Below are 22,320 nucleotides of genomic sequence, written 5' to 3'. Positions count from 1 at the left end.
GATTGTTTTTCAGCTGAGTACACATACTTACTGAATAAAAAGGCTAAGAGCTGCATCAATAATGAATACGCTTCTCTGATGAAATAATGATGTTGAACGGCGAAACATGCCTTTCTCAGCTAAGAAATCTTTTTACAGTAGACTCCAAATAACCGGGATGGTCCGGAAATGCCACGGCCGGATAAGCAAATATCACGGATATTCTAATACATGCAAATTTTGTTTAAACATTTTTGAAAAATTATACATAAGGCCATTAATAATATCAAGATTTTTTTTTTTTTCAAAGTCAATGATTTTAATACTTATCTAACTTTCCAACTACGCAATAGAAATTTACAGTTAACCTTATTGTGTTCAGACAATTGAAATTATAGACCTGCTTTTCGTTTGCACTACACTTGATTGTGGCTCCCCAAAACCTTTAACCCTTAACCAAGACTGCCATCTTCCTCTTGTTCTAAATAACTTAGTAACTTTTTTGGCCGTCCCTGTTAATCGAGAGTCTACTCATTTAGGGTGGTAAAAGAAATATTAGACTTTTAACGAAAATATAGAAATTTGTACCTTGTTCAACGCGTGGAAAGTTGAAAGACCCTTTCTATAACCAAAAAAACATCAATCAATGCTTTTCGGTCGATACATATACTATACAACTTTCAATTTTCCACTGGAACTCAAGTATACGAAGGTAGTCCTTTTATCACTCAGAGACGCAGGTGTTCAATTCTGCAGTTTTAAAAACATCAAATAGAATTCGTATCATCCAGGGCTAGCTAACACGAAAATGCCCTATGGTCATCTTTCATATACCTTCAAAAGCAGACACAGTCCAGCGACAACACAATTAAATACATAAATAAAACGGATGCTTTTCTCTTCTTTTTCGCTCGAGGTTCTGTGCAGTCGAACTCACATCATTGTCTTTTTCAGAAGAAGTGGACGTAGAAAGGGATAGACTGTACACATTTAGATGAAAGAGGCAGCTTAGAACTGTTGGGATAGTTTTCTAGTTCAATGAAAATTTTTCTTCAAAACAATCAATCTACGTGTACGCACTCGGCCCGGGGTTTTTCACTTCGCTTGTGAAAGAAATGCATCCCAGAGGTTCAGATTGAAAATTTGTGACCAACAACGAAAAGTATATGACAAAGGAAAAGCTTGATTGGGTAACCATTATACAATCAATTGCATTCAAATTAAAACTTGAGCTCGATTATTGACAGAGATTCTGTAATCTCGTTAATAATTAAACAATTAATTCTCACCGGGAGCGTAAGCAAGTATGTCTTTTAGACATTCGAAATAAAAATCACATGTTTGATATCTTTTTTTTTTCATTTTTTTTTTCTCATTTTCTTACTATACGTAAATCATAATATAGATTTAAACGCTTTTATATATCATGAAGAAACAAAGCAGCAGTAATTATTATTTTTTAATAAATTAAACCACAATGATTTTCAGGCCACGTTTGAAAAAACTAATAATTCTTGTGTTTAATTTCGAAGTCAAAATGCTGCTAACAAATGATTTGTTTTTTAAAGACATTTAACACGATAGAGTAACTTGAAGTACTTACAAATAAAACAATAAAACATTCCGCTAAAAACTAATGTAAAATCTTCCGACAAATACACAAAACAACTGTCGTATTTTTTTACAACCAACAAGGTAAAAATTTCAGAAACGATTTTAAAGTTTTGCACAATTAACACAATAACTCGTAATTGCACTTTTTAGCCTACAGAATGAAACTTAAAAATTAAGTGGCACCTGTGGTAGATCTAAAAAATCATATTTCTTTGGGATTTCTTTCTTTCTTTTCTTTTTTTTTTTTTTTTTTTTTTGTAGGAAGTGTACGAATCATGTTTACTTTTAAAATTTTTACTTACCAGTAGATTTAAGAAAAGCTGGAGGGAAAATTTAGTTCTCGTTATAGTAAAGCAATTTTTTTGATGCTTTTATGTTTTCAGATTACCATTTGCCACTCTGAAGTATTTACTTCATGTAGAGCATCAGAACAACCACATTAATGAAAACTCTTTCAATGAAAATGTACTTACTAGACTCAACTTCGCCAACAAAATGATTTCGATTGCTTTTCTCAAGGCCACAACATATTGCTTATATTATTGCACTAACACGTGGTGTCTACTGAAAAATCGAAACTCTTACACAGTCCAGAATTATAAAAGCAGCACCCTATTCATTAAACTATTAACGTAAGGAACAATACATAGGAGCACGTATGAAAACACCTCTGAGTTGCATCTCAAGCACACAGTTCAGTACCAAAAAATATGGCGATTGTTGCCATATTCTAAAACGCTCGATCTACTTTTAAGGCATGTCTTCACAATCCTTGTGAATTTTAATGTTAAATAATTCACATCACTCGTAATAAATTCCACAAAAAGTTCAGTTTGGCTGGAAATGTTTTCCAGCGGGAACCGTCTGAAGAGGCGTAATAACTTTTACATACAATTTTTACATTGTTCTGGAATGTGAGAAATAGTACGAACACAAATAAAAGTGGACTTTACATGCTAACATCACAGTTCTGTAAGTCCATAATCCGTCTTTGAATCCACCAAGGAGTTTGGTTGGGAGTGAGGAGAAGGGCCAATCATGTGGTGCGGTGGTGGCGGCGGTGGCACCACCGGTTGCAACGTTGGAGGTTGAGATTGAGGGTTGGATAATCTGTTCGCATTTTGTTGGTCCGGATTGTTATTGTTTGTTGTGTTGTTATTGGCATTGTTGTTAGTATTGTTATTTGCGTTGTTGGCATTATTGGGGTTTTTCTTCTTAACATTTTTCGTGTTAGGGAGTTTGTTGTCTTTCTTCCACTTCATCCGCCGATTCTGGAACCAGATTTTGATCTGTCGCTCGGAAAGACAGAGAGAATGTGCGATCTCGATTCTTCGCCGCCGTGTTAGGTACCGGTTGAAGTGGAACTCTTTCTCTAATTCGAGTATTTGGTGTCGAGTGTAGGCTGTCCTCTGCCTTTTTGGTTCGACTCCAGGAAAATTCCCGTTAGGAGCAACTGAAAAGAAGGACTCGAATTAGAATTTTTTTTTTTTTTTTTTTGCACAAAGTAATAAATACACAACAATAATATAAAGTAGACATTAAATTAAAAATGGTTAAGATCTTTTTTTAAACAGACTGAAAAGTTTTGAAGTGAGGTGCACTGCTTTCTGGAAAGGGAGGGGGGGGGGGGGCTACTGCTTTTAGGAATGAATTGAAAAAAAGGTAGAACCAGATTTTCAGAAAATAATATTTTATGCAAACACCAAAATGCCGAATATCGATATGAGTAATATTTCGATATACTTAATTGTATCAGGAGTATTATCTCAAAATGGGTACAACACTTGGCAAAAATTTTAACAGTGTAGGATTTAAAGTCAATTATTTACTTGAGATGAAAGAAAATAAAATGAAAATAAAAGGAGTAATAGTTAAAAAGGAAAAATGATGATTTCACATCATTACTAAGAAAGAGGAGAGTATAATAATAAAAACTATTTAGGTACACAGTTGAATTTAGTTGCGCCAATAATTTTCATTGTTTAAAGATCATATCAAGTTTAAATCAAAATTTCTGTTCCATAAATAAACTGGAAAAATGCTAAGATGGTTACACCTAAGACCTAACTAAATGTACACCCATAACGAAAGTGTTGAAAATTAATTAAGCTGAAAACTAACAAATAACATGATTTATTTTTTCATGAAAAATTTAAGTACTTGAGCATAATTGAAAAGAGATTTTATGTCAGTAAGCAATACACCTGCAATAAAGACATCGACGCTGTTTTAACGATAGTCAAAAGTCAAGAAATCCTTAATGTGTATCAATATTTTTAAAAACCTAACCGAAACTTCAGGATAATAGATAAGTCATGAATAATGTCGATTTTGAGGTTAAGTAAGTTTTTAATTTTTTAAGCAAAAGCCGACTACAAAACCTTCTGATGTTACAATGCTTATAATATTAATAATCAATTTGATAGCATTTTCTGAAACGATTTAGAATTCAATATAACTTTAATGCCATTATTGTAGAGCATCTCAGACTGAGTATACAACATACCAGCAACAAGTGTTTGCTTTAACGACATTTAAAAGTCAAGAAACAAATTTAAGGTTAAGTATTATTTTATTATTACAGTCAAACCTCATTAAATCAAAAACGCTTAAAATTAACAACTACTAAGAAAAAATACATTTGCGATCTCCGTCCTGTAGTTTGGAGTTTATTGTCTTTTGAATAAGACAAAGAACGGTTCAGGCGAATTTATTTTAAAGTTCCGTCCGTCTTCGTTTTAACGAATTTTGGCTGTATCTTACGGCATGTTTTCAGTTATCGTTTCGATTCTATATGGAGCAAGTGTAACTAGACGAAAGCTAATGAGCTTTTAATAAAGAAGTGCGGTAGTGATCATAAAAAAGACGATTTCAACAGTAGCTTTTCCCTCTTATAGGAACATAAAATCTCCATGTCCAAAGGTCCATAATTCGGAGCAGTAGATGAAGCAAATGAACCCAACTTCTCCAACAGCAGTAAATAAAAGCGAAAGTGGGGAAAGCGAATTCGCTGACAACTCCACAGGTTGAGGAGAATAAAAATTAAAACAGCAAGACCGAAGCCGTAAAAAAAAAAAAAAAAAAAAAAAAAAAAAAAAACTTAAACTCTTTTAAATAGCAGAACGGGGAGACAATTCACCTAGATTGTCAACCGCACAATATAGAGCCTTGTTCTTACGACTATAACAAGAAAAAAAAATAAGAAGTACAAAAAAGTGAGATAAGAAGGCAAGATTTTAAGGGAAGGTAAGACTGGTAGTATTATTTCATTATTATTTTAAAGTACGTGTTTAGTAATTGTTTTGATTCTATACGGAGCCCGGGAAACTAATCGAAAGCCAGTGAGCATAATGTTCAAGTGCGGCAATGGTCATAAAAAAAAAGGCGATCTCAACAGAAGGTTTTCCCTTTCATTTTAACATAAATCTCCATGTCCAAAGGCATTACATACATCGTAGCAGCAGTTTAAGCTAATGAACCCAACTTCCCAATAGCGAAGGTGGGGAAAGCAAATTCGTTGACAACTCTACAGGTTGCGGAAAATGAAATTGTGAGAGCAACAGGACCGAAGATAAAAAAAAAAATTAGAATTAAAAAGAAACTTAAATACTTTAAAATAGCCGAACGAGGAAACAATTCACCTAAATTGTCAACTGCACAACATAGAATCTTGTTCTCGCTCCCATAACAAAAAAATAAAAAATAAATAAATGAAATAAAATAAATAAATAAATAAATAAATAAAATGAATAAATACATAAATTAAAATTAAAACATTAAAAAATAAAACCAAAAATACAATAAATAAATTTAAAAAATAAAAAATAAATAAATAAATAAATAAAAATATGAATGAAAAAAAAGTGAGGTAAGAAAGCAAGATTTTGCGGGAGGGTATTTTTATTTTTTTTATTTTTTTTTAAATACGTTTTCAGTTGTTGTTTCGATTCCATACGGAGCCCGTGAAACAAAACGAAAGCCAGTGAGCTTAATGCTCAAGTGCGGCAATGATCATAAAAAAGACGATCTCAACAGAAGCTTTTCCCTCTCATAGGAAGATAAAATCTCCATGTCCAAAGGCATTACATAAATCGTAGCAGCAGTTGAAGCAAATGAACCCAACTTCCCAACAGCAGTAAATAAAAGCGAAAGTGGGGAAAGCGAATCCGCTGACAACTCCACAGGTTGCGGAGAATAACTGTGAAAACAGCAGGACCGAAGATAAAAAAAAAATATATATTAAACACTTTAAAATAGCCGAACGGGGGAGACAATTCACCTAGATTGTCAACTGCACAATATAGAGCCTTGTTCTCACGACCATAACAAGAAAAAAATTAAAAATAGGAAGTACAAAAAAGTGAGATAAGAAAGCAAGATTTTGAGGGAGGGGTAAGGCTGGTAGTAAAGAAAACATGTGAAGCATACACCGCCGAAGAGAGCGAGTTGATTTATTGTTATTGCTTGAGTAATATGAGTCGACGGAACGATTTGGAAAATGCTTTAAGTATGTCGACCAGCGAGATATAATTTATGATTATGGCCTCTATTTATCGTAGTTGCACGTGGCCCCCATTAAAGTGTAGTTAACCTCACTTAAGTCACTCTCAATCGTTCCCTTGTTCACTCCCTTAACTTATATTCTAATGCCGCCGGATCGGGAGTGAAAAAACGTTTCTGAATGAGCTGTGACTTTACCGTGGGGAGGGGTGTTAAATGAACTTCATTCACAACTTGGTCTTCGATGACGTTATTTTTACGCACATTTGATACAGTGTTACGTTATGTGTGTAGCTATGCGATTTTATCGATTGCCGCCTGGTTAGATTCGACGAGATACTTGAAATTTCTGTTTTAATGACTCGTAAAAGTTACTGCTCAATATATAATCATATTTTTTGACACAGTTTTATATTTTATGTATTTGTGTATATGCGATTTCATTGATTGCTGTCAGTTTAGATTCGTTTCCGTTTTACCAAGAAAATTCATTCGAAGAAGAATATATTCTTCTATGGTTTATCCAAAAAAAGTCTTACAAAGATGTTTTGCTTTGCTTTTACAGGAAAAGCAAGATATATTTGAAATTTATGTTTTAATGACTTGTACAAATGACAGCTGAAAAATTATTATATTATTTGATTAATAATATTATTTGATACTGTGATACGTTGGATGTATTTTTGTAGTCTATGTGATTTCATTGACGGCTGTTAGTTTATATCCGTCCCCGTTTTATCATTCGAAAATGCTAGCTTTGCTATTAAAATGAAAGCGAGATAGTTGCAAATTCGTTTTTAATTAACGGATTTTAAAAATGACTTCTATAAATCTTCCGAAAGCTGAATGCAGTGTTTTGATAGTTTTATTATATCTCGCGATAAATTATTCTTAATTTTTAAGAGTAAAATACGCTTTTCTTTAAAATAATATAAGCATCTAATTTTCAAAAAATTTGGCTTACAGCATTTGTTTATAAACTATCGGCAATTTTATGGTAGTTTGGTAATTTTTAAATTTAATCTTGTTAAGCGCGAAAATATTTTTCTATTATATTACTTCTAACAACTAAATTGCAATGAAATCGTTGATAAAATTACTTTTTCAGTTTTATACATTTTAGATTTTGGCATCCCTCGATGGGAGGTCATAGGAGGTTACTGTGACCTCCCAAAAATGTCCTTATCCGGCAAAATTTTGTTGACGATTCGGTAAACTTGGGGAGAAAGGGTAACGCTGAGATTCTTTTAAGAATATTTAAGTTGCATTTAATGATCCCGTATTTTATCCTTCTGTAAAATTGGAATTTTATTCAACAAACTCCTCCTCATAAAAATTTAGTTCGGGGCATCCCTGTTTGAATTGCTACCTATTTGCTCTTTATATTGACGCATTCATTCAAAAAGTTATTTAAGTTTTCTTTTCAGTAATATTAGCACATTACACTTTTAAAAACACTTTTGACACATGAAATAAACATATAAATTAGTAAATACCTAAAAGCGTTTCAAATCGGATGTTCAATGCTATAAAATTGTGATTATTAAATTGAATATTTGATATCTGTGCTACATTGTACTCAATGTTGCTAGTTTTTAATTTACTTCGCTTTTATTTATAAAAATTAAGTAAATTCATCTTTAAATCAAAATTTTGAATTATTAATTATTTTTAGGTCACAACACTTACTCCTTTTGAAATAAGTACTTGTGTAACCTTTTATTCTTCGAAGTTCTATATTTTTCATACTTTTCTAGCTGAAACATTTATATTATATCAACATTTATTTAATAAACTAACGAAGTTCTCTTTAGCTACAAAAAAAAAAAAAAAAATATTACGGAACACGCTTAGACAGGAGGAAAAAAAAGTTAAATATTAGTATATGTGTTATTATATTTAATTATTAATAATATCAGTTTTGAGAAAAACAATCAGACTGAAACTACATAAATATTTTAAATCTAAGCTAAACTGAAATTTGAAAAGCAGATAAAATGGTGAGATCATAAGACCAAGTATTAGTTTACAATGCACGTAGTATAAACAAGAAGAAACTAATTATTTTGAAAACTATACTAAATAATGCGTCCAGAAGTTTGTAATTGGCAAAAATTGTAACTAAGTGAGGTTCTAGAGCTAGTTTCCTAAGGATTAATGAATTTTTAGTTCAGAGCAACTTATTTTCAGGGAGATGATATAATTTTCACGTGTAATCCAACTTTTGTGTTATTAATGAAACTCGTGACAAATTATCGGTTTTAGATTCCAGTGTGTCCTGTCCTTGGAAAACAGCGTCCTGACACGTGTTCCAGAAGTTCCGACTTATATGTCATTATGAGTGCCAGGAGTAAATGAATAAAACATTTCAATAGCTGGGGAACACTTTATCACGGCGACCAGAAGGTTCATATGTAAGTTTTCGAGATATTTAGGTATGAAGTCACCATTGGCGTTATAGGGGTCAAAGCTCCAGGAATTTCACCTTTAGTCTCTGATTTATGATAGAGTTGTATTTGAAAAATATAGCTTAGGCGGAAAAAATGCTAGTTGGAATTAAAAATCGCAACCAAATATAATTTTAAAATACATACCCAAGTAAATAATTACTCGCTTTAACGTTAATCCTTTTCTTTTTTTTTTTTTTGCCATACTAAGACACCAGATTTAGTTTAAAACTCTTTTGCTTGGTCTAAAAATATTTTGGTTTACCTAAAACACTTTTGCTTTGCCTGAAACGCTTTTGTTTTTATCTGAATGTCTTTTGTTTTACATAAAACGCTTTAGTTTTTTGTCTAAAACTGTTTTGTTTATTTTAAAACGCTTTTGCTTTTTCTGAAAACCCTTTGTTTTACTGTCTAAAACACTTTTACTTTGTCTAAAACATATTTGCTTTGCCTAAATCTTATGCTGCAGAATAAGCGTATGCAATATTTCTGAAAAATTGTGCTGTATGAACGTTAAATTTTTCATTTATCATAACCAAAATTTAAAAAAAAAAGGAAAAATATTATTTGATGTTCATTTTTATTCATCACATATGTACAACGCGCAATGGTAAATAAAAGTATATGAAGATAAAAATGAGTTAAACGTAAATTTATTTCAACTAACATCATAATTAATTAGAGAGCTGCATATCCGCATATATTTCCTATTAAAAATCATAAAGTAGCACTTAAAATATCTCTTAGTTAGTATTCATGAAAGCAATGTCATTCAAAGATACTTAAAAGTAAATTTTGACGTATGTTCATACACTTTTTATTTATCGATATCACAATTATTTTCTGTATTTTCTTAAAAAGAAAAAAAAAAACATTTAACGGTAACTCTATCAAACAATAATAGTTATTAAGTGTTAATAAAATTTTCGTCAACACGATAAGTTTAAGTTTTGTTATTTATTTATTTATTTCTTATTTTGTATTTTCTTCCATTTGATGAGTTTTAAATCACTTGTGAATTGAAAATCATTAAATGGATAACAGTTTACTTTAAAGAATTCCTTAATATCCAAATACTCGTATAAAGGCGAGAATTACTGTGTGTGTGTATCTATGTGTATTTAAATAATCTTCCTTTAAAAAGTGCGCTGTTTCGCGTTGGAGAAAGTTTCAGGCTAATTTTTGAAGGGGTGGTCTATAAACTCGGTTTTGCGTGGTATAGTGTTCATTACATTTTGCTTATTATTTTGAGACTTCATTGGATGTGGGAGAAAATAGCGCCTCTACTACATTTTTGAAGCTAAGATTACATATATTTGAAATAAATGTTAGAGTCTGCCAATAAGCAGCTAACAAGTTATACCTCAGGCCTTGTTTCAGTTACGAATTGATGTTAATGCTGTTTTTATGGCACTAGTTTTTAAAATACAGTTGAAATGAAACTGTTAACGTTGAAACGAAGCTTGTATTTATTGAAAATAAAATATAATAATCATTTAGCCTCCTCAAATAATAATTTGTAGACAAGTATCTCTTAAGAAATTGAAGATCACGTGTATTAAATAATTCCTTTTAGTCATTAAGACAGAAAGCAGTCACAATAACACATTCAAAAGCTAAGCTACATTACTGATTTCTGACGCTGATTTTAGGTTGACTCTTGCTGCAAACAGTTCCTTTGAAATATTCCTCCACGTATTTAAATTTTATTTTATCACAAATACACGTTAGCAAGAGAAACGAAAACAATAGGAGTTCATGTATTAAAAAAAGAAAAAAAAAACCACCACACTATTTTAACAGAGGACATATATATGGAAGGAGTACAGCAAAATTGTTCATGATTATCCAGATGGAAGTTTGGTGTACAAGATTTAGATACTATTCAGATATAGGAATGATTTTTGCGCGTTTAGTATTCATTAATATCTCTAAAGCAGGAAAACTCAATTTAAAAAACAAACATACGGATGCAATCAACTGTTATTTGATTTTCTCTTTTTCTCTGTCCGAGGAGATGTGCACCCCAAATTAAGAACCAAGCAATTTTGTTTGCGTTCATCCATCTAACAGTGAACAAGTTAAAGCTTTTCTTTCTTAGATATGTATTTTTCCTTGTACATTAAAGGTCATTACATTTGCGCAGCTCGCGATGAGTATCACATATGACAGACTCCGGGAGTGATGGAGGAGACCTGCCACTAGAAAACGTCAGAAACTTATCAAGTGAAGATAGTTGAACAACTATTTAGATGCAGCAACAGTTATCGTGTGGTGCGTAAAAACGTGACCATGAATAACTAGTTCTCATTCCTTCTGTTAATTGAAAACATGCCAAAGTAATGCATTTTACTGTGTTATTTTTAAAGATAAACTTGCGAATTTGTTCATGAGTTTAGCCCCAATCATTAACCATCGCCACGGAAAGATTAATCCGTTCGAAAGGGGTTTAAAATATATTATCCTTATTCAAAAGTACAAAGGTGAGGAAAATTATGTACCTCAGGAGATGTTTCATTACAAAATTAATTCTTTAACTAGGACCTGGTCGTTGAATTTCGATTTTTGCATTAAATAACCGTTTAAACAACAGTTCATTAAAAAAAAACGAAACTGTCATTTTACTCATGAAGTCCAGCATTAGATATATTTTGTTCATAACCGGTCATAACCGTCGAGACAATTGATGACAATGAGTAGGTAATCTGGAGATAATGCGAAATTAATAAACACGACATAAAAATGAGCAAATTGGTGAAGAAGAATTTTTGCAATTAGGTAAAACATTAGAAATAACTAGTTTTTATTCCTTCTGTTAATTGAAAACATGCCAAAGTATTGTGTCTTTACTATGTTATTTTTTAGATAAACTTGCTAATTTGTTCATGAGTTTAGCACCAATCATTAACCAACCCCATTGAAAGATTAATCCGTTCGATAGAGTTTTAAAATATATCATCTGTAGTCAAAACTACATTCTCACTTGAAAATATAGAAGCTTTGTAGATGAAAATCTAGTAGCACCTTAGGAGATGTTTTATTACGAAATTAATTCTTTAATTAGGACCCGATCGTTGCATTTTAATTCTTGCATTAATAACACTTTAAACACAGTTAAAAAAATACCTATCATTTTATTGATACAGTCCAGCATTAGGTATATTTTGTTCGTAACCGGTCAAAACGTCGAGAAAATTGATGACAAAGAGCAGGTATTCTGAAGCTAATGAGGAATTAATAAGCACGACATAAAAATGGCTTCAAACTTTGCGGGTCAAGAGCTGGCTGTGTGGAATTTGATTCTGGGAAAAATAAGATAGTCTAAAAGTTTATAGATACTTTCAAATTGTAACTTTTTACTTACATTGCTTACATTCAAAAGTTTTTATTAGCATGTTAACGTAGGCGAAAGTGACACAAGTAGGTTAATTTGGTTAGAGGTGCTGTCAATTTTGAGCACGAATGTGGTAGCACTTAAGATTAGCCCCAAAAATGGCGTAGCAAGGTAATCAATTTCATTTAAAATCTATATCTATCAAGACATTTTCATATTTAAAGTGCGCTAATTAGTAACGCAAGCTTACTTTTGCCATTTAAAATTGATTATCATGCAATTAGTTATTCATCTGTCAAATATAAGGCGTTGAGAATAAACCAAACAAGTTGACACTGACTAAAGACGCTTCAGAAAGACTCTTAATCTCTTTTTTAATTCAAAGCTATTGCACAGCTGTCAATTATGGGGGATTCAAAATTTGGATCAATTTGAGCCAAAGAATTACATTCAAAAAGCAGATCAAGAGCTATATATGTTATTATTTTTGCCAGCAATGCGCAAAAAAAAATAAATAAATAAATTAATTAAATAAATAAATAAATAAATAAACATTGACGAGCATTAGGTTGGAATTTAGCAAACATCTGGTTGAGCTGTTTCGTATGATGTCAACTAAACATGAAATTTGTTTAGTTTCAGTATAACTTTTTAGCTATGTAAGGTTACATTTTGATCATCTTACATGTATAACTTACTTGCGACAACTGTCATTCTCTAATTGCTTATTAACTTAATCTTATTAATCTGTTGAACTCTTATTTATTTATTGCGAACGACATTTAAAGCAGTTTTTCGGAGAAAAAAAAAGCTGCAAGTCAGATATTCAAGTTTAATCTTCATTCATTTCAGATTACTTCGAATAGAAGAAACATAATTTAAACTGTCATTTGTACTGTTTGTTATTAGTAAAAAAAAAATTTAGTTGTAATTATAAACTTTTGCAACATAAATGTGTAGATTTATTACTGGAAGAAGTTGGTAAGAAGTTTTGATTCCGTTTTTTCCCCAGAAAGCACTGTTGAGCTATTTACAAGGTTCTTATTTTTATTGTTTCATCTTGATTTCATACCATGTGAAATTTTATTGTTTTTTTATTTTTATTTTTTATTTCTGTTTAATTATTTTTTTGTTTTTAACATTTGTTTTTGAGTTATTTGTTTTCTGGTTAAATCCTACAGCTCAATTTTTAGTTTACGAGTAAAAACTAAAAGGTATATGTCACGAATCAAGTAGTCCGCTGCATTTATAAAACAGTAAGCACCGTTTATACATTTCTCTTTTTTACGTTTCTATCATTTATACGCTTGTTAAATTGGTCCAGTAGATATTAAGTTTTACCCATTATACGTTTTTTCATTTATACTTTTTTTATCATGCAGTCCCTTAAAAAAAGTACAAACGATGCTTCACTATATTTGCTATGCCACTAACAAGAAAAGGTTTAAGTTGTGCCACAGAATTTTTCTATTTAATGTAAAATATAGAATATTACTATCATTTAGAATTTCGCCTGATTTTGAACAATCTAACATCCTTTCAGGTTAACTGTAAAATCAACAACGTTAAACAAACACAAACATTTGTAAATTTTTGGTTGTTTAACGATGTTTATTTTACCAATATTTTTTATGTACAAATGAGCTAATTTATTCTTTATCCATCAGAATATTCATCAGTTAAACTATTATAAGCAAATAATAATAATGATAATAATAACAATTACAATAATAAATATAACATCGATTTATTGCGAGCATTAAAATCTCAAACGCACTTTTTTTACCCGTTGCAAGGGGTTTAACAGAACGCTTTCATTTTGTTTTCGCTTCAAACCCGATTCTATTTCGCATACAATATAGTTAGATATAATTCTAATGAATAGTTTTGTCCTGTTCAAATTATTCAGTAAATTTAATGAAATATTCACTTATGAAAATGCATAGAGATTCGTCAACGTTAATTTATTGCGCTCATTTTCTGGAGTTGTCCGCAATCATTACATTTTCATTGGTAATTTCTGAACATATTAATTAAAGGAAGATATTTTAAACCAACAACAGAAAGATAAACGTCTCAATTGTATCGGAATACCTTCGCAGAACAACTACGAAAGTAACCCAGCTCAACTCAGCGTCAATCACACGAAAACAGAATAAATTATATCTTCCTTACAATCACACTTTCCCCAAAAAGAAGTAAAAATTTTCAAGGTCAAAATTTAACTTAACAGAACCACACTATAGCATCCGTGTCATGATTCTTGATGACAGACAATGTGTGACAAAATTATAGAAATTCAAAAGAATGCAAGTTGTAAATCGGTCTCAAGTAAGCGCATTTTTGAGCGCAATTCACTAAAATGATACAAATGTCATAATTTAATTTAAATCAAAGGTGGTAGTAAAATTATAAATATTATTGCTAGCAGTGGTATATCTAGAAATTTTTCCCAGAGAGAGTTATTTATTTTTGCACCCATGCAGAGATAGATATGTATAGTTAGATATTTATAGATAGATATATGTTTTGGTAGGCATAAATGGATAGCTAGATATAGGGGGATAGAAGTAGCTAGATAAAAATTGATAGATTAATACATGTAAGGTATAGTGATAAATAAATATAAAATTTTTTTTTTTTTTTTTAAAGAAAGTTTTTGATCAACAGTGTTATACTGTTATAAATTGTGTTTCTCGTTGAAATGAAAAAAAAACAATATTGTCGTTACTTAAAAACAAGTTTCAAAATAGCATTCTTAACTGATAAGATCAAAAAATAATTACAAAACGATGATAAAACGTTAACGAAGAGGAATAGAGCCAATAAAATTTTCAAAATAACAAGTGACACGAGTAAACAAATTCGAGTCCTAAAAAGTGGCAAGTTCCCATAAAATATTTGAGCAAAACTATCAAGGAAGTTAATGAATTACAAATAAATGAAGAATATTTTTCACTAAAAATGAGGCAGCGTAAGATATGATTTGCCCAGATCCAGGTCAAGTTTTACATGCAATGCGTTCTTGATTCAAATTCATAGTTAGACTCATCTTAGAGTATTTTAACTGGACTTTTTTTGAACTTTTGCTTCACCCCTATTAAAAGAAATGAAGTTTCTAACTCAATTGAAAACTGTTTTAATTAAGTTTTATCCAAGTGAGTTATATATTTAAGTATTTAATTAAGTTATGTATTTAATTTTTATTTAAAAAAAATCATCTTATTTTTTCACTTCAAGTAATCTATTTCTTTCATTTTTAGCACTTTATATTATGAACTTTTTAATCACCGATTTTTAATCTTTTACATTTCTCTCCAAATTCTTTGCATCGTCTTGTTTTTTAGTCTTCCCAAATATTTTAACTTGCGCTATTTTTCAATAAATAATTGAACGGTCACCTGGCAGAAACGCGGTTTAAGAGTGAGTTTTAACGTTTTGAAGTCAAACGGTACAATAAACAAGCTTTTATTGCGAAAACAATGGTAGAACTGATTTACTTCGCCAGTACAAAACGTTTTTCAAATCTCGTCGCCTGAACGTGAAAGCAATAGAGTGAAGCACCGTTTATACGTTTTTGAAGGGACTGGCTGTATGAAAAAACGTACAAATGAAAAAAACGTATAATAGGTATAGGTTAATATGTGACTTTGAAGGGGCAATTTTAAAAACGTATAATTGTTAAAAACGTATAAAAGCGAAACGTATAAACGGTGCTTCAATGTATTATGATTTTTCACACTTGTATTTAGTCCCACTCTTTGAGACAGATTCTTGGATGAAAAACCTGAGAATTTCTCTTTCATAAGTAATATTTCTTTGAGCTACTTTAGTTTGGCTATGTAACTTCTACTTATCTTTATTCTTTAGTTCGGGATTAGTGGAGGACAAATTGCAAATCACTAGCGAGCAACCCTACTCAAGAGTCATTCACCGATCGGAATAAAACTTTGCATGTTGATAGAAGACATAAAAATACTGAACCTTTGTCTTTTGTTTTATTAAAAAAACCGAACACACACACACATATATACACACACACACACACATATATATATATATATATATATATATATATATATATATATATATATATATATATACATTACAATAAGAAAAACTAAAGTTGACGTGTTTTGGGATTTTTCCGAAATTACTATTTATAGGGATTGAGTGAATGGAAAAAAATAATCGGAAAAATCCTAAATCACGTCAACTTCAGTTTCTTTTCTCATTATAAAATAAAATTGTTTCGAATTTTTAATCATTGCCTGAAGTTTTGTAATTAAAATTTAAAATAAAACAATATAGCGCATCTTTTATTATCCCATCAATCCAATATTTAGGGGTGAATTTTACCTCGTTAAAAGTGTTGATTGCCGACAAAAAAAAAAAAAAAAACACGCGTTCAGTGAATTAAATAAATACCTTTGCGCAGAAAAAGTAAAACGAAAGAAATAACAACGTCAAATAGCACAAATTGCAGTTTACTGCAGGCACGTGTTTCGGCGTTACAAGGAACGCCTTTGTCAATGCAAAATAGTGAGCTTTCAGATGCAAAAACCTCCGGTAACAAAGGCATCCCGCTTTTACCGGATGTCTTTCCATCCAAAAGCTCGCTATTTTGCATTGAAAAAGGCATTCCTTGTAACGCCGAAACACGCAAGTGTCCGCAGTAAACTGCAATTTGTGCTATTTGACGTTGTTATTTCTTATTTTTTACGTGTTGAGTGTTTTAATATATTCTATCGAGATGTGCTAAGTTTGATTCTGATCGGTGAGTGATACTTTCTTAAAGTTACTTGTAAATTTATGAAACATATTATGTTTACATACATACTACAATAGATATTATTTTTGTAAAATACTTCAATCTCATTCAATTTTAAATTTCCTTCATTTTTTTTTTTACTTAAGACACTTTTAGTAAGTTTATAAATCCAGTTTCACTGCCTGCAATAATGCGTTATGGTGCTTAAAAAATTCACAAGTAATGTATTTTGCAATTACAAGACTTATTTCACAATTACAAAGATGTAAAAAGATAGATTTGAAGCGCCTTTTTTTTTCTTTTTTTTCTTTTTTTGCAAAACAATAAAGTAGGCAAGTTTTCAGAAACTTTAATGAAAAAAGAATTAAAATTTAGTTACTAACGTAAGAGGAAAAAAAGATTTATAAAACAATTATAAACATCTTAGAAACTGTAAATAAGTTATAAAATAGAAAATCTGATATGTGTTTAAAGAAAATAATCATACCTAACTGTAGAAGTTGGTTATCGTGAACAACTGAAAAAGATAATATTACAGAATGTAAGATGAGAGAATTTAAATTTTTAAGCATAAAAATTAATATAAATCATACAATTACAAATTAAAGTTTTAGAACCAACTATTCATTTTTAAGAAATTTTAATGCAAAGTTGGGAAAAGCATTGATGATTGGTTTAATGATATCATTCACTGTTAAAACAGTGGGTTGCATATGGCATCTTTTAGATTGTATCGGTGTAGAACCAGAGGCACCCCCTTAAGAGTGTCATTTTGCCACCCATGGCACTCTTAAAGGTGCCAGAGGAGCCAAACGACACCCTAGGGTCCCTTACGGATCCAAATGGCACCGTTAAGGGTGCGTATGGAGTGACATAGGGAGCCAAATAGCAGTCATAAGGGGTGCCACTGATACTACAACGTTTCACCCTAAGAAGTGCCATATGGAACCAGCAGCTTCAACAGTGTTTGAATAACATGCGCGTCATTAAATCCGAATAAATACGATATTTAATTTCAAATTCAGAAGTTTTGTTTACGCAACCGAAAATATTATCGAAGCAAGTCAAATCTATTATCTAACTTGAAAATCTTCAACGTTACTCACTGGAAAGGGCCTCATCGCAAAGCGGAGACCAGTATTCAAGGTCAAATGCTGCACGAAAACGCTTTTAATGACTTCAAACCTTGCTCGGTACGCGTCCTAGGTTGGTTATTTGAAGGACTCGCTACTTACAGAAAAAAGTAGAAATTTTCATCCATCCGACATCTAAATTACATCTCTGCTTCGATTCAACTCAAAAGATATGTGAAATTTTAGTTTGACCACTAATATTGCAGTTATAAACCAAAAAAAAAAAAAAAAAAACCCAAGGGGGGGGGGAGGCTTTTTTTTTAAACGTGACGTCTATTATTAAGATATGTTTTGATTATGACGACATGTGTTGACTATTGGATTACTTGATATGGGTCAAAGCAACGAAAGATAATGCCCAGTTAGTGACATTGGTCAATAAAGGAAACCGATTACAATGAAATTTAGTTTCTTTAGTCCAAGCTAACTCATCATCGTGGATTTTTGCTATTAATTTTTGTTGTCACCAGAGATATTTTTAATACTTCTACAAACTTATTGCAAACATTGATAAGCGGAAATACGCCTCAAAAATTTAGTCAGTCATATTTTCACGCCTTGTAATTTATGGAAAAATTTAGCACTCGTGGAAATAGGGGGCGGGGGAATACTACATTTGAATGTCCATATTTTTTTATGATTGAAAATGTTAAATATCATAAATTTTAAAAATCTTTTTGTACTATCTTTCATTTATAAGTTTTTTTTAAAGTGAAATTTATTATTTTTATGAATGGTCCTCATTGTTGTGAGCTGTTTCAGTGAAAGCGATTCATAATAATTATCAGTTCAATTCGTATACGGCAATTCATGATAATGACCAATATTTCACACCCCCAAAATGAATTTCACTCCTTAAAAAAACGCGAGGGAGCATTTTAGAGCCATGAAAAACGCCCTACTAAATCTCTAGTTGTCATCAATACATTGCTCATTTATGTCATTAATTCATTGCGGGATTAATTGTAAATTAACTTAAGTCCATAAACTTAATCAATATTCAAAAAAGTTTCATATTGAAAGCGTTGTACTTTATGTCATATACCAAAAAATAAGAACTGTGATAATGATAAAAAAAAAAAAAGAAAAAAAGAATCAAAGTGGGGGGAAATGATCGATTTTTCAAGGGTGTCCTCCATCAAAGGTGGTTTCCTCCAAGGTGGTCCCCTCTTCCACCCTCTGTCATGTAATTGAGACTGACTTAAGACAAAACACTATTTTCACAAGAGATCTTTTTCAGCATATTTAAGTGCTAAACCTTATAACATCTTCTAACATATTGATACCTATACTTTGGCGCGAATATTATTTATTAAAAGCCAGTATCAAGTTATCCTCACATGCGCACAAAGCATATATATCGTCGCCTCAGAGCAACAGTAAGATATCTTAGTGTTATTCCAGGGATTAGAAGTTTTACTGTTGCTCTGAGGCGACGACATGTACACGGTACCCTTCAGTAACAAAAGCAAAAGTGGAAAAAAAAAAAAAAGAAAAAATGTTTGGGACACTATTGAATTTAAATCCTTATTTGAGTTGTTTTCAATCACTGTTAAAACTATGAACTATTAATCTTATAAATCAGAAAAATGACAATGAATGGTGAGCAATTTTATGTACTTTTTCGTCACAGGTGCTGCATTCGTTTCAATGGCATTTTGTGACTTGTTTACTTTCTAAACTGGCGAAAACAGAATAGTATTGTTTGCATCGTCGCCTTGATCATTCCTCATGCTTTAATTTTAGTGGAGCATTTTTATCAGACAATTATTGTTTTTCAGCGACTTAAAATATATTTAATCAGCGGCGAATTTTGATGGAGCTTTTAAAGTTGTTTATTCAGTTGGTGAATTATTTTAATGAAATTTTTCATGTTATTTAAGAACGTGTTTTATACTTGACGGATTATTTTAATTTTTGAAGGATTAATTAAACCATTTGGCAGAGTATTTTTTCTTTAAATGAATATTTTTGCCTTGTTTACAGGGCTGATCAGAGGCTATGTCAGCAAGGTCAGAAACTAGGCATTTAGCCCTTAGCGAGGAAGGCTCTGAATTAAAGCAGTAAAAGTCTCATGGTTTTTATACGGGGAGGGGGAGCCTGCCTTGGTCTTTTGGCGGATCCTTGCTTGTTCAATGCCTTGTTTTGCTCAAATCATAATTAAAAGGCGAAGTATTTATTATACGATAGCTCCAAACACGGCTGCAATAAGTAAAATGGAAAATAATAACCAAGATGCAGTATACCTATGCGCAATGTGTAGTACCTACAATGTTGAAACTGCGGGTAGAATATGGCACCTATTCGACATAGCACAAGTGGCACCCCCTTAAGGGTGCCATAGGGAGCCAAAAAGCACTCTTAAGGCCTTAAAGGGGTGCCGATGGTGTTACAACGTTTCATCCTAAAAGGTGCACTATGTAACCCGCATATTTAACAGTGTAAAACGGAAAAGTAGTAAATGTACCAGTTCTACAGCTAACACATTGTACAAATAGAGGAAGAATAGTCCTCGTTACATTTTCAATTGTGAATCGTTTTTTTAAAGCTGTTGCATCGTGGTTATGGATGTTTGTAATAACCTTTTCATTGCGCACTCCAAATTTAGGAAATGAAATGACGCAATCGTAACGCTTGCTAATTTTACTCACCATCAGAATTGAGCAACGGTACAATTTTAAGGGCAAAGTAATTAACCAACTACCGTTAATCATCACCGAAATATGGTTCAGCTTGCCTCAAAGTTTTTGTCGCAAAAGGAAATGGATCAATCTCTCGAAAATAGTCCGACTCATTGGAATTTTTTTTTAAATCAAATTTAATAATTACCACCAATTAATCATATTTTTATTGGTTCACCATTCGATTGTGTATACTCAACAACCAATGCTTTGTTAATAAGTAATTTTTGAAGAACTTAAAAATATTTTGTTTTGTTTCAAATCGCTAGAAATTAAATCGGATTTAAAATCGTGCTGAAAAGCAGCAACAATAAAAATATAGTTTAATTATATCTTTCACATTAAATTAATATAACTTGAAGAGAAAAAAAACTCCACTCGAAAAACTGTTGTTTAGGTCCCTACATTTTCTATGGCTCTTATTTTCCACTGTTTTGCAGCCATTTCGAAAATAAAATGAACAAATTACACTAAATCTGGTAGTATTTTAAAGAATTCTAAGTAGTTCAACTATTTTTAATTCACCACATTGAATTCTACAGTGAACAAACAAGGAGAGCTTTAATCTTTTTTCTGATAGTTAATTGTATTGTCGGATACCCACTATGTTACATTCTTTATTTATGATTAAACAAAGTTTCTTCTTGAAATTTCAAACAGATTTTTTTTTTGTAAACTTGATTTCATTTTATGCTTGTTTTGTTATAGTAACCTTTCTTTAGGATTAGAAATTAAACCGATTTTTTTTCTGAAGCTTATTTGTCCACTCTGTTACGCAAACTGGTCAAAATATTTTAAAACCCTGCATAAACCGGAGCTCTTGAAGTACCGTATTCTTTGAGAGTTATAGTCCTGAAGTAGGAATTAGTAAATGAGGGGAGCAAGTCCAATCATTAGCTTAACAAAAGCTGAGGCTAAGATTCTAAGTCACGTGACTCAACAACGACGAATTTTTGACACGTTTTGCGAGAAACTAGCGAAAGAAACCTGATTTTTTCCAATGCTTTGCTTTAAAATCTATCAAGTGATTTGGGGTCTTTAGTTCACGAAAGAAAGTCTTCACTTCCTCCATTTTATCTCTTAATTAATTTCTCTCTTAATTAATCCCCATTTTATAACTAATGGTTATAGTAGGGCTCTCATAAGCTGAGCTATGAATTTGACATCGCTTACCTCTTTTTCGGGCTTTCAGTGAAAAAGAGACACGTTATTGGCGTGGATTTGAGTTTGGAATTTTTTGCAAAACTATTACGAAAGAAACCAACTCAGTTCAGCGCCAATTACCCTTCCCTATTGCCCCCAAAAGAGGTAAACATTGTCATAGATCATAACTCAACTTATCAGAGCCGTACCTGTATTTTAGCCTTGATGTACGGAAAAATCTGTACGCAACTATTGGGTTTGTTTATTTGGAGGAGGCAAAGAAAAAAAAATAGTGATTTATTACTTATTAAAAGTATTTAAAGAAAGTGCATCCTGTAACCTGGCTAATTCACAATAATCAATGAGTACTTTTTTATATTATTAATCAAAAACTTTGCTTACAAGAAACATCTTGAAATTTAAAGTGATGCAACATTAAAATTAATTAGTAACTGAATGTTTTATTTTCTAACTGAATTATAACCATACATATTTATAAATTTTCCAAGAGTATCAACAAAACGATGTGTCAAGTCGACAAAACTGGAAATGTACAGCGTGGATTTAAGTACTATATTTTACTGAATATACTATTTAACAGATTTTACAGAAATGAAAATTTTCCTGAATTATGTATAGGTTGATGTTTGCTGAAAATAATTTTGAATTTCATAATTTCGTAGTGAAATGTTATCGGTATTTAAGAAGTAACATGGTT

The 22,320-nt window shown here is 31.3% G+C and overlaps 1 protein-coding gene across 3 annotated transcripts in view; it reads right to left on the bottom strand.

Annotated features, from left to right (window-relative positions):
* LOC129231232 (homeobox protein Hox-C4-like) overlaps positions 1-22,320 on the bottom strand; it is a 160,803-nt gene that overhangs the window by 101,481 nt on the left and 37,002 nt on the right. The window contains exons 2-3 of one of the 3 annotated variants that reach the window (XR_008581228.1): positions 17,133-17,162; positions 2,067-3,046 (exon numbers count right to left, since the gene is read on the bottom strand). Coding sequence is in view for 2 of the 3 variants with exons in the window: in XM_054865496.1 (XP_054721471.1) it covers positions 2,556-3,046; positions 17,133-17,162 (521 nt within the window). In the remaining variant the exon portion in view is untranslated. Of the gene's footprint in view, positions 1-1,831; positions 3,047-17,132; positions 17,163-22,320 lie in introns of those variants that run through there. The other 2 variants (XM_054865496.1, XM_054865497.1) reach the window with 2 other exon arrangements.

This window comes from Uloborus diversus, chromosome 10 (genome assembly GCF_026930045.1).
Source record: "Uloborus diversus isolate 005 chromosome 10, Udiv.v.3.1, whole genome shotgun sequence".
Taxonomy (NCBI): domain Eukaryota; kingdom Metazoa; phylum Arthropoda; class Arachnida; order Araneae; family Uloboridae; genus Uloborus; species Uloborus diversus.
The sequence above is the reverse complement of the archived record's forward strand: the minus strand, read 5'-3'. Positions and strand labels throughout refer to the sequence as shown.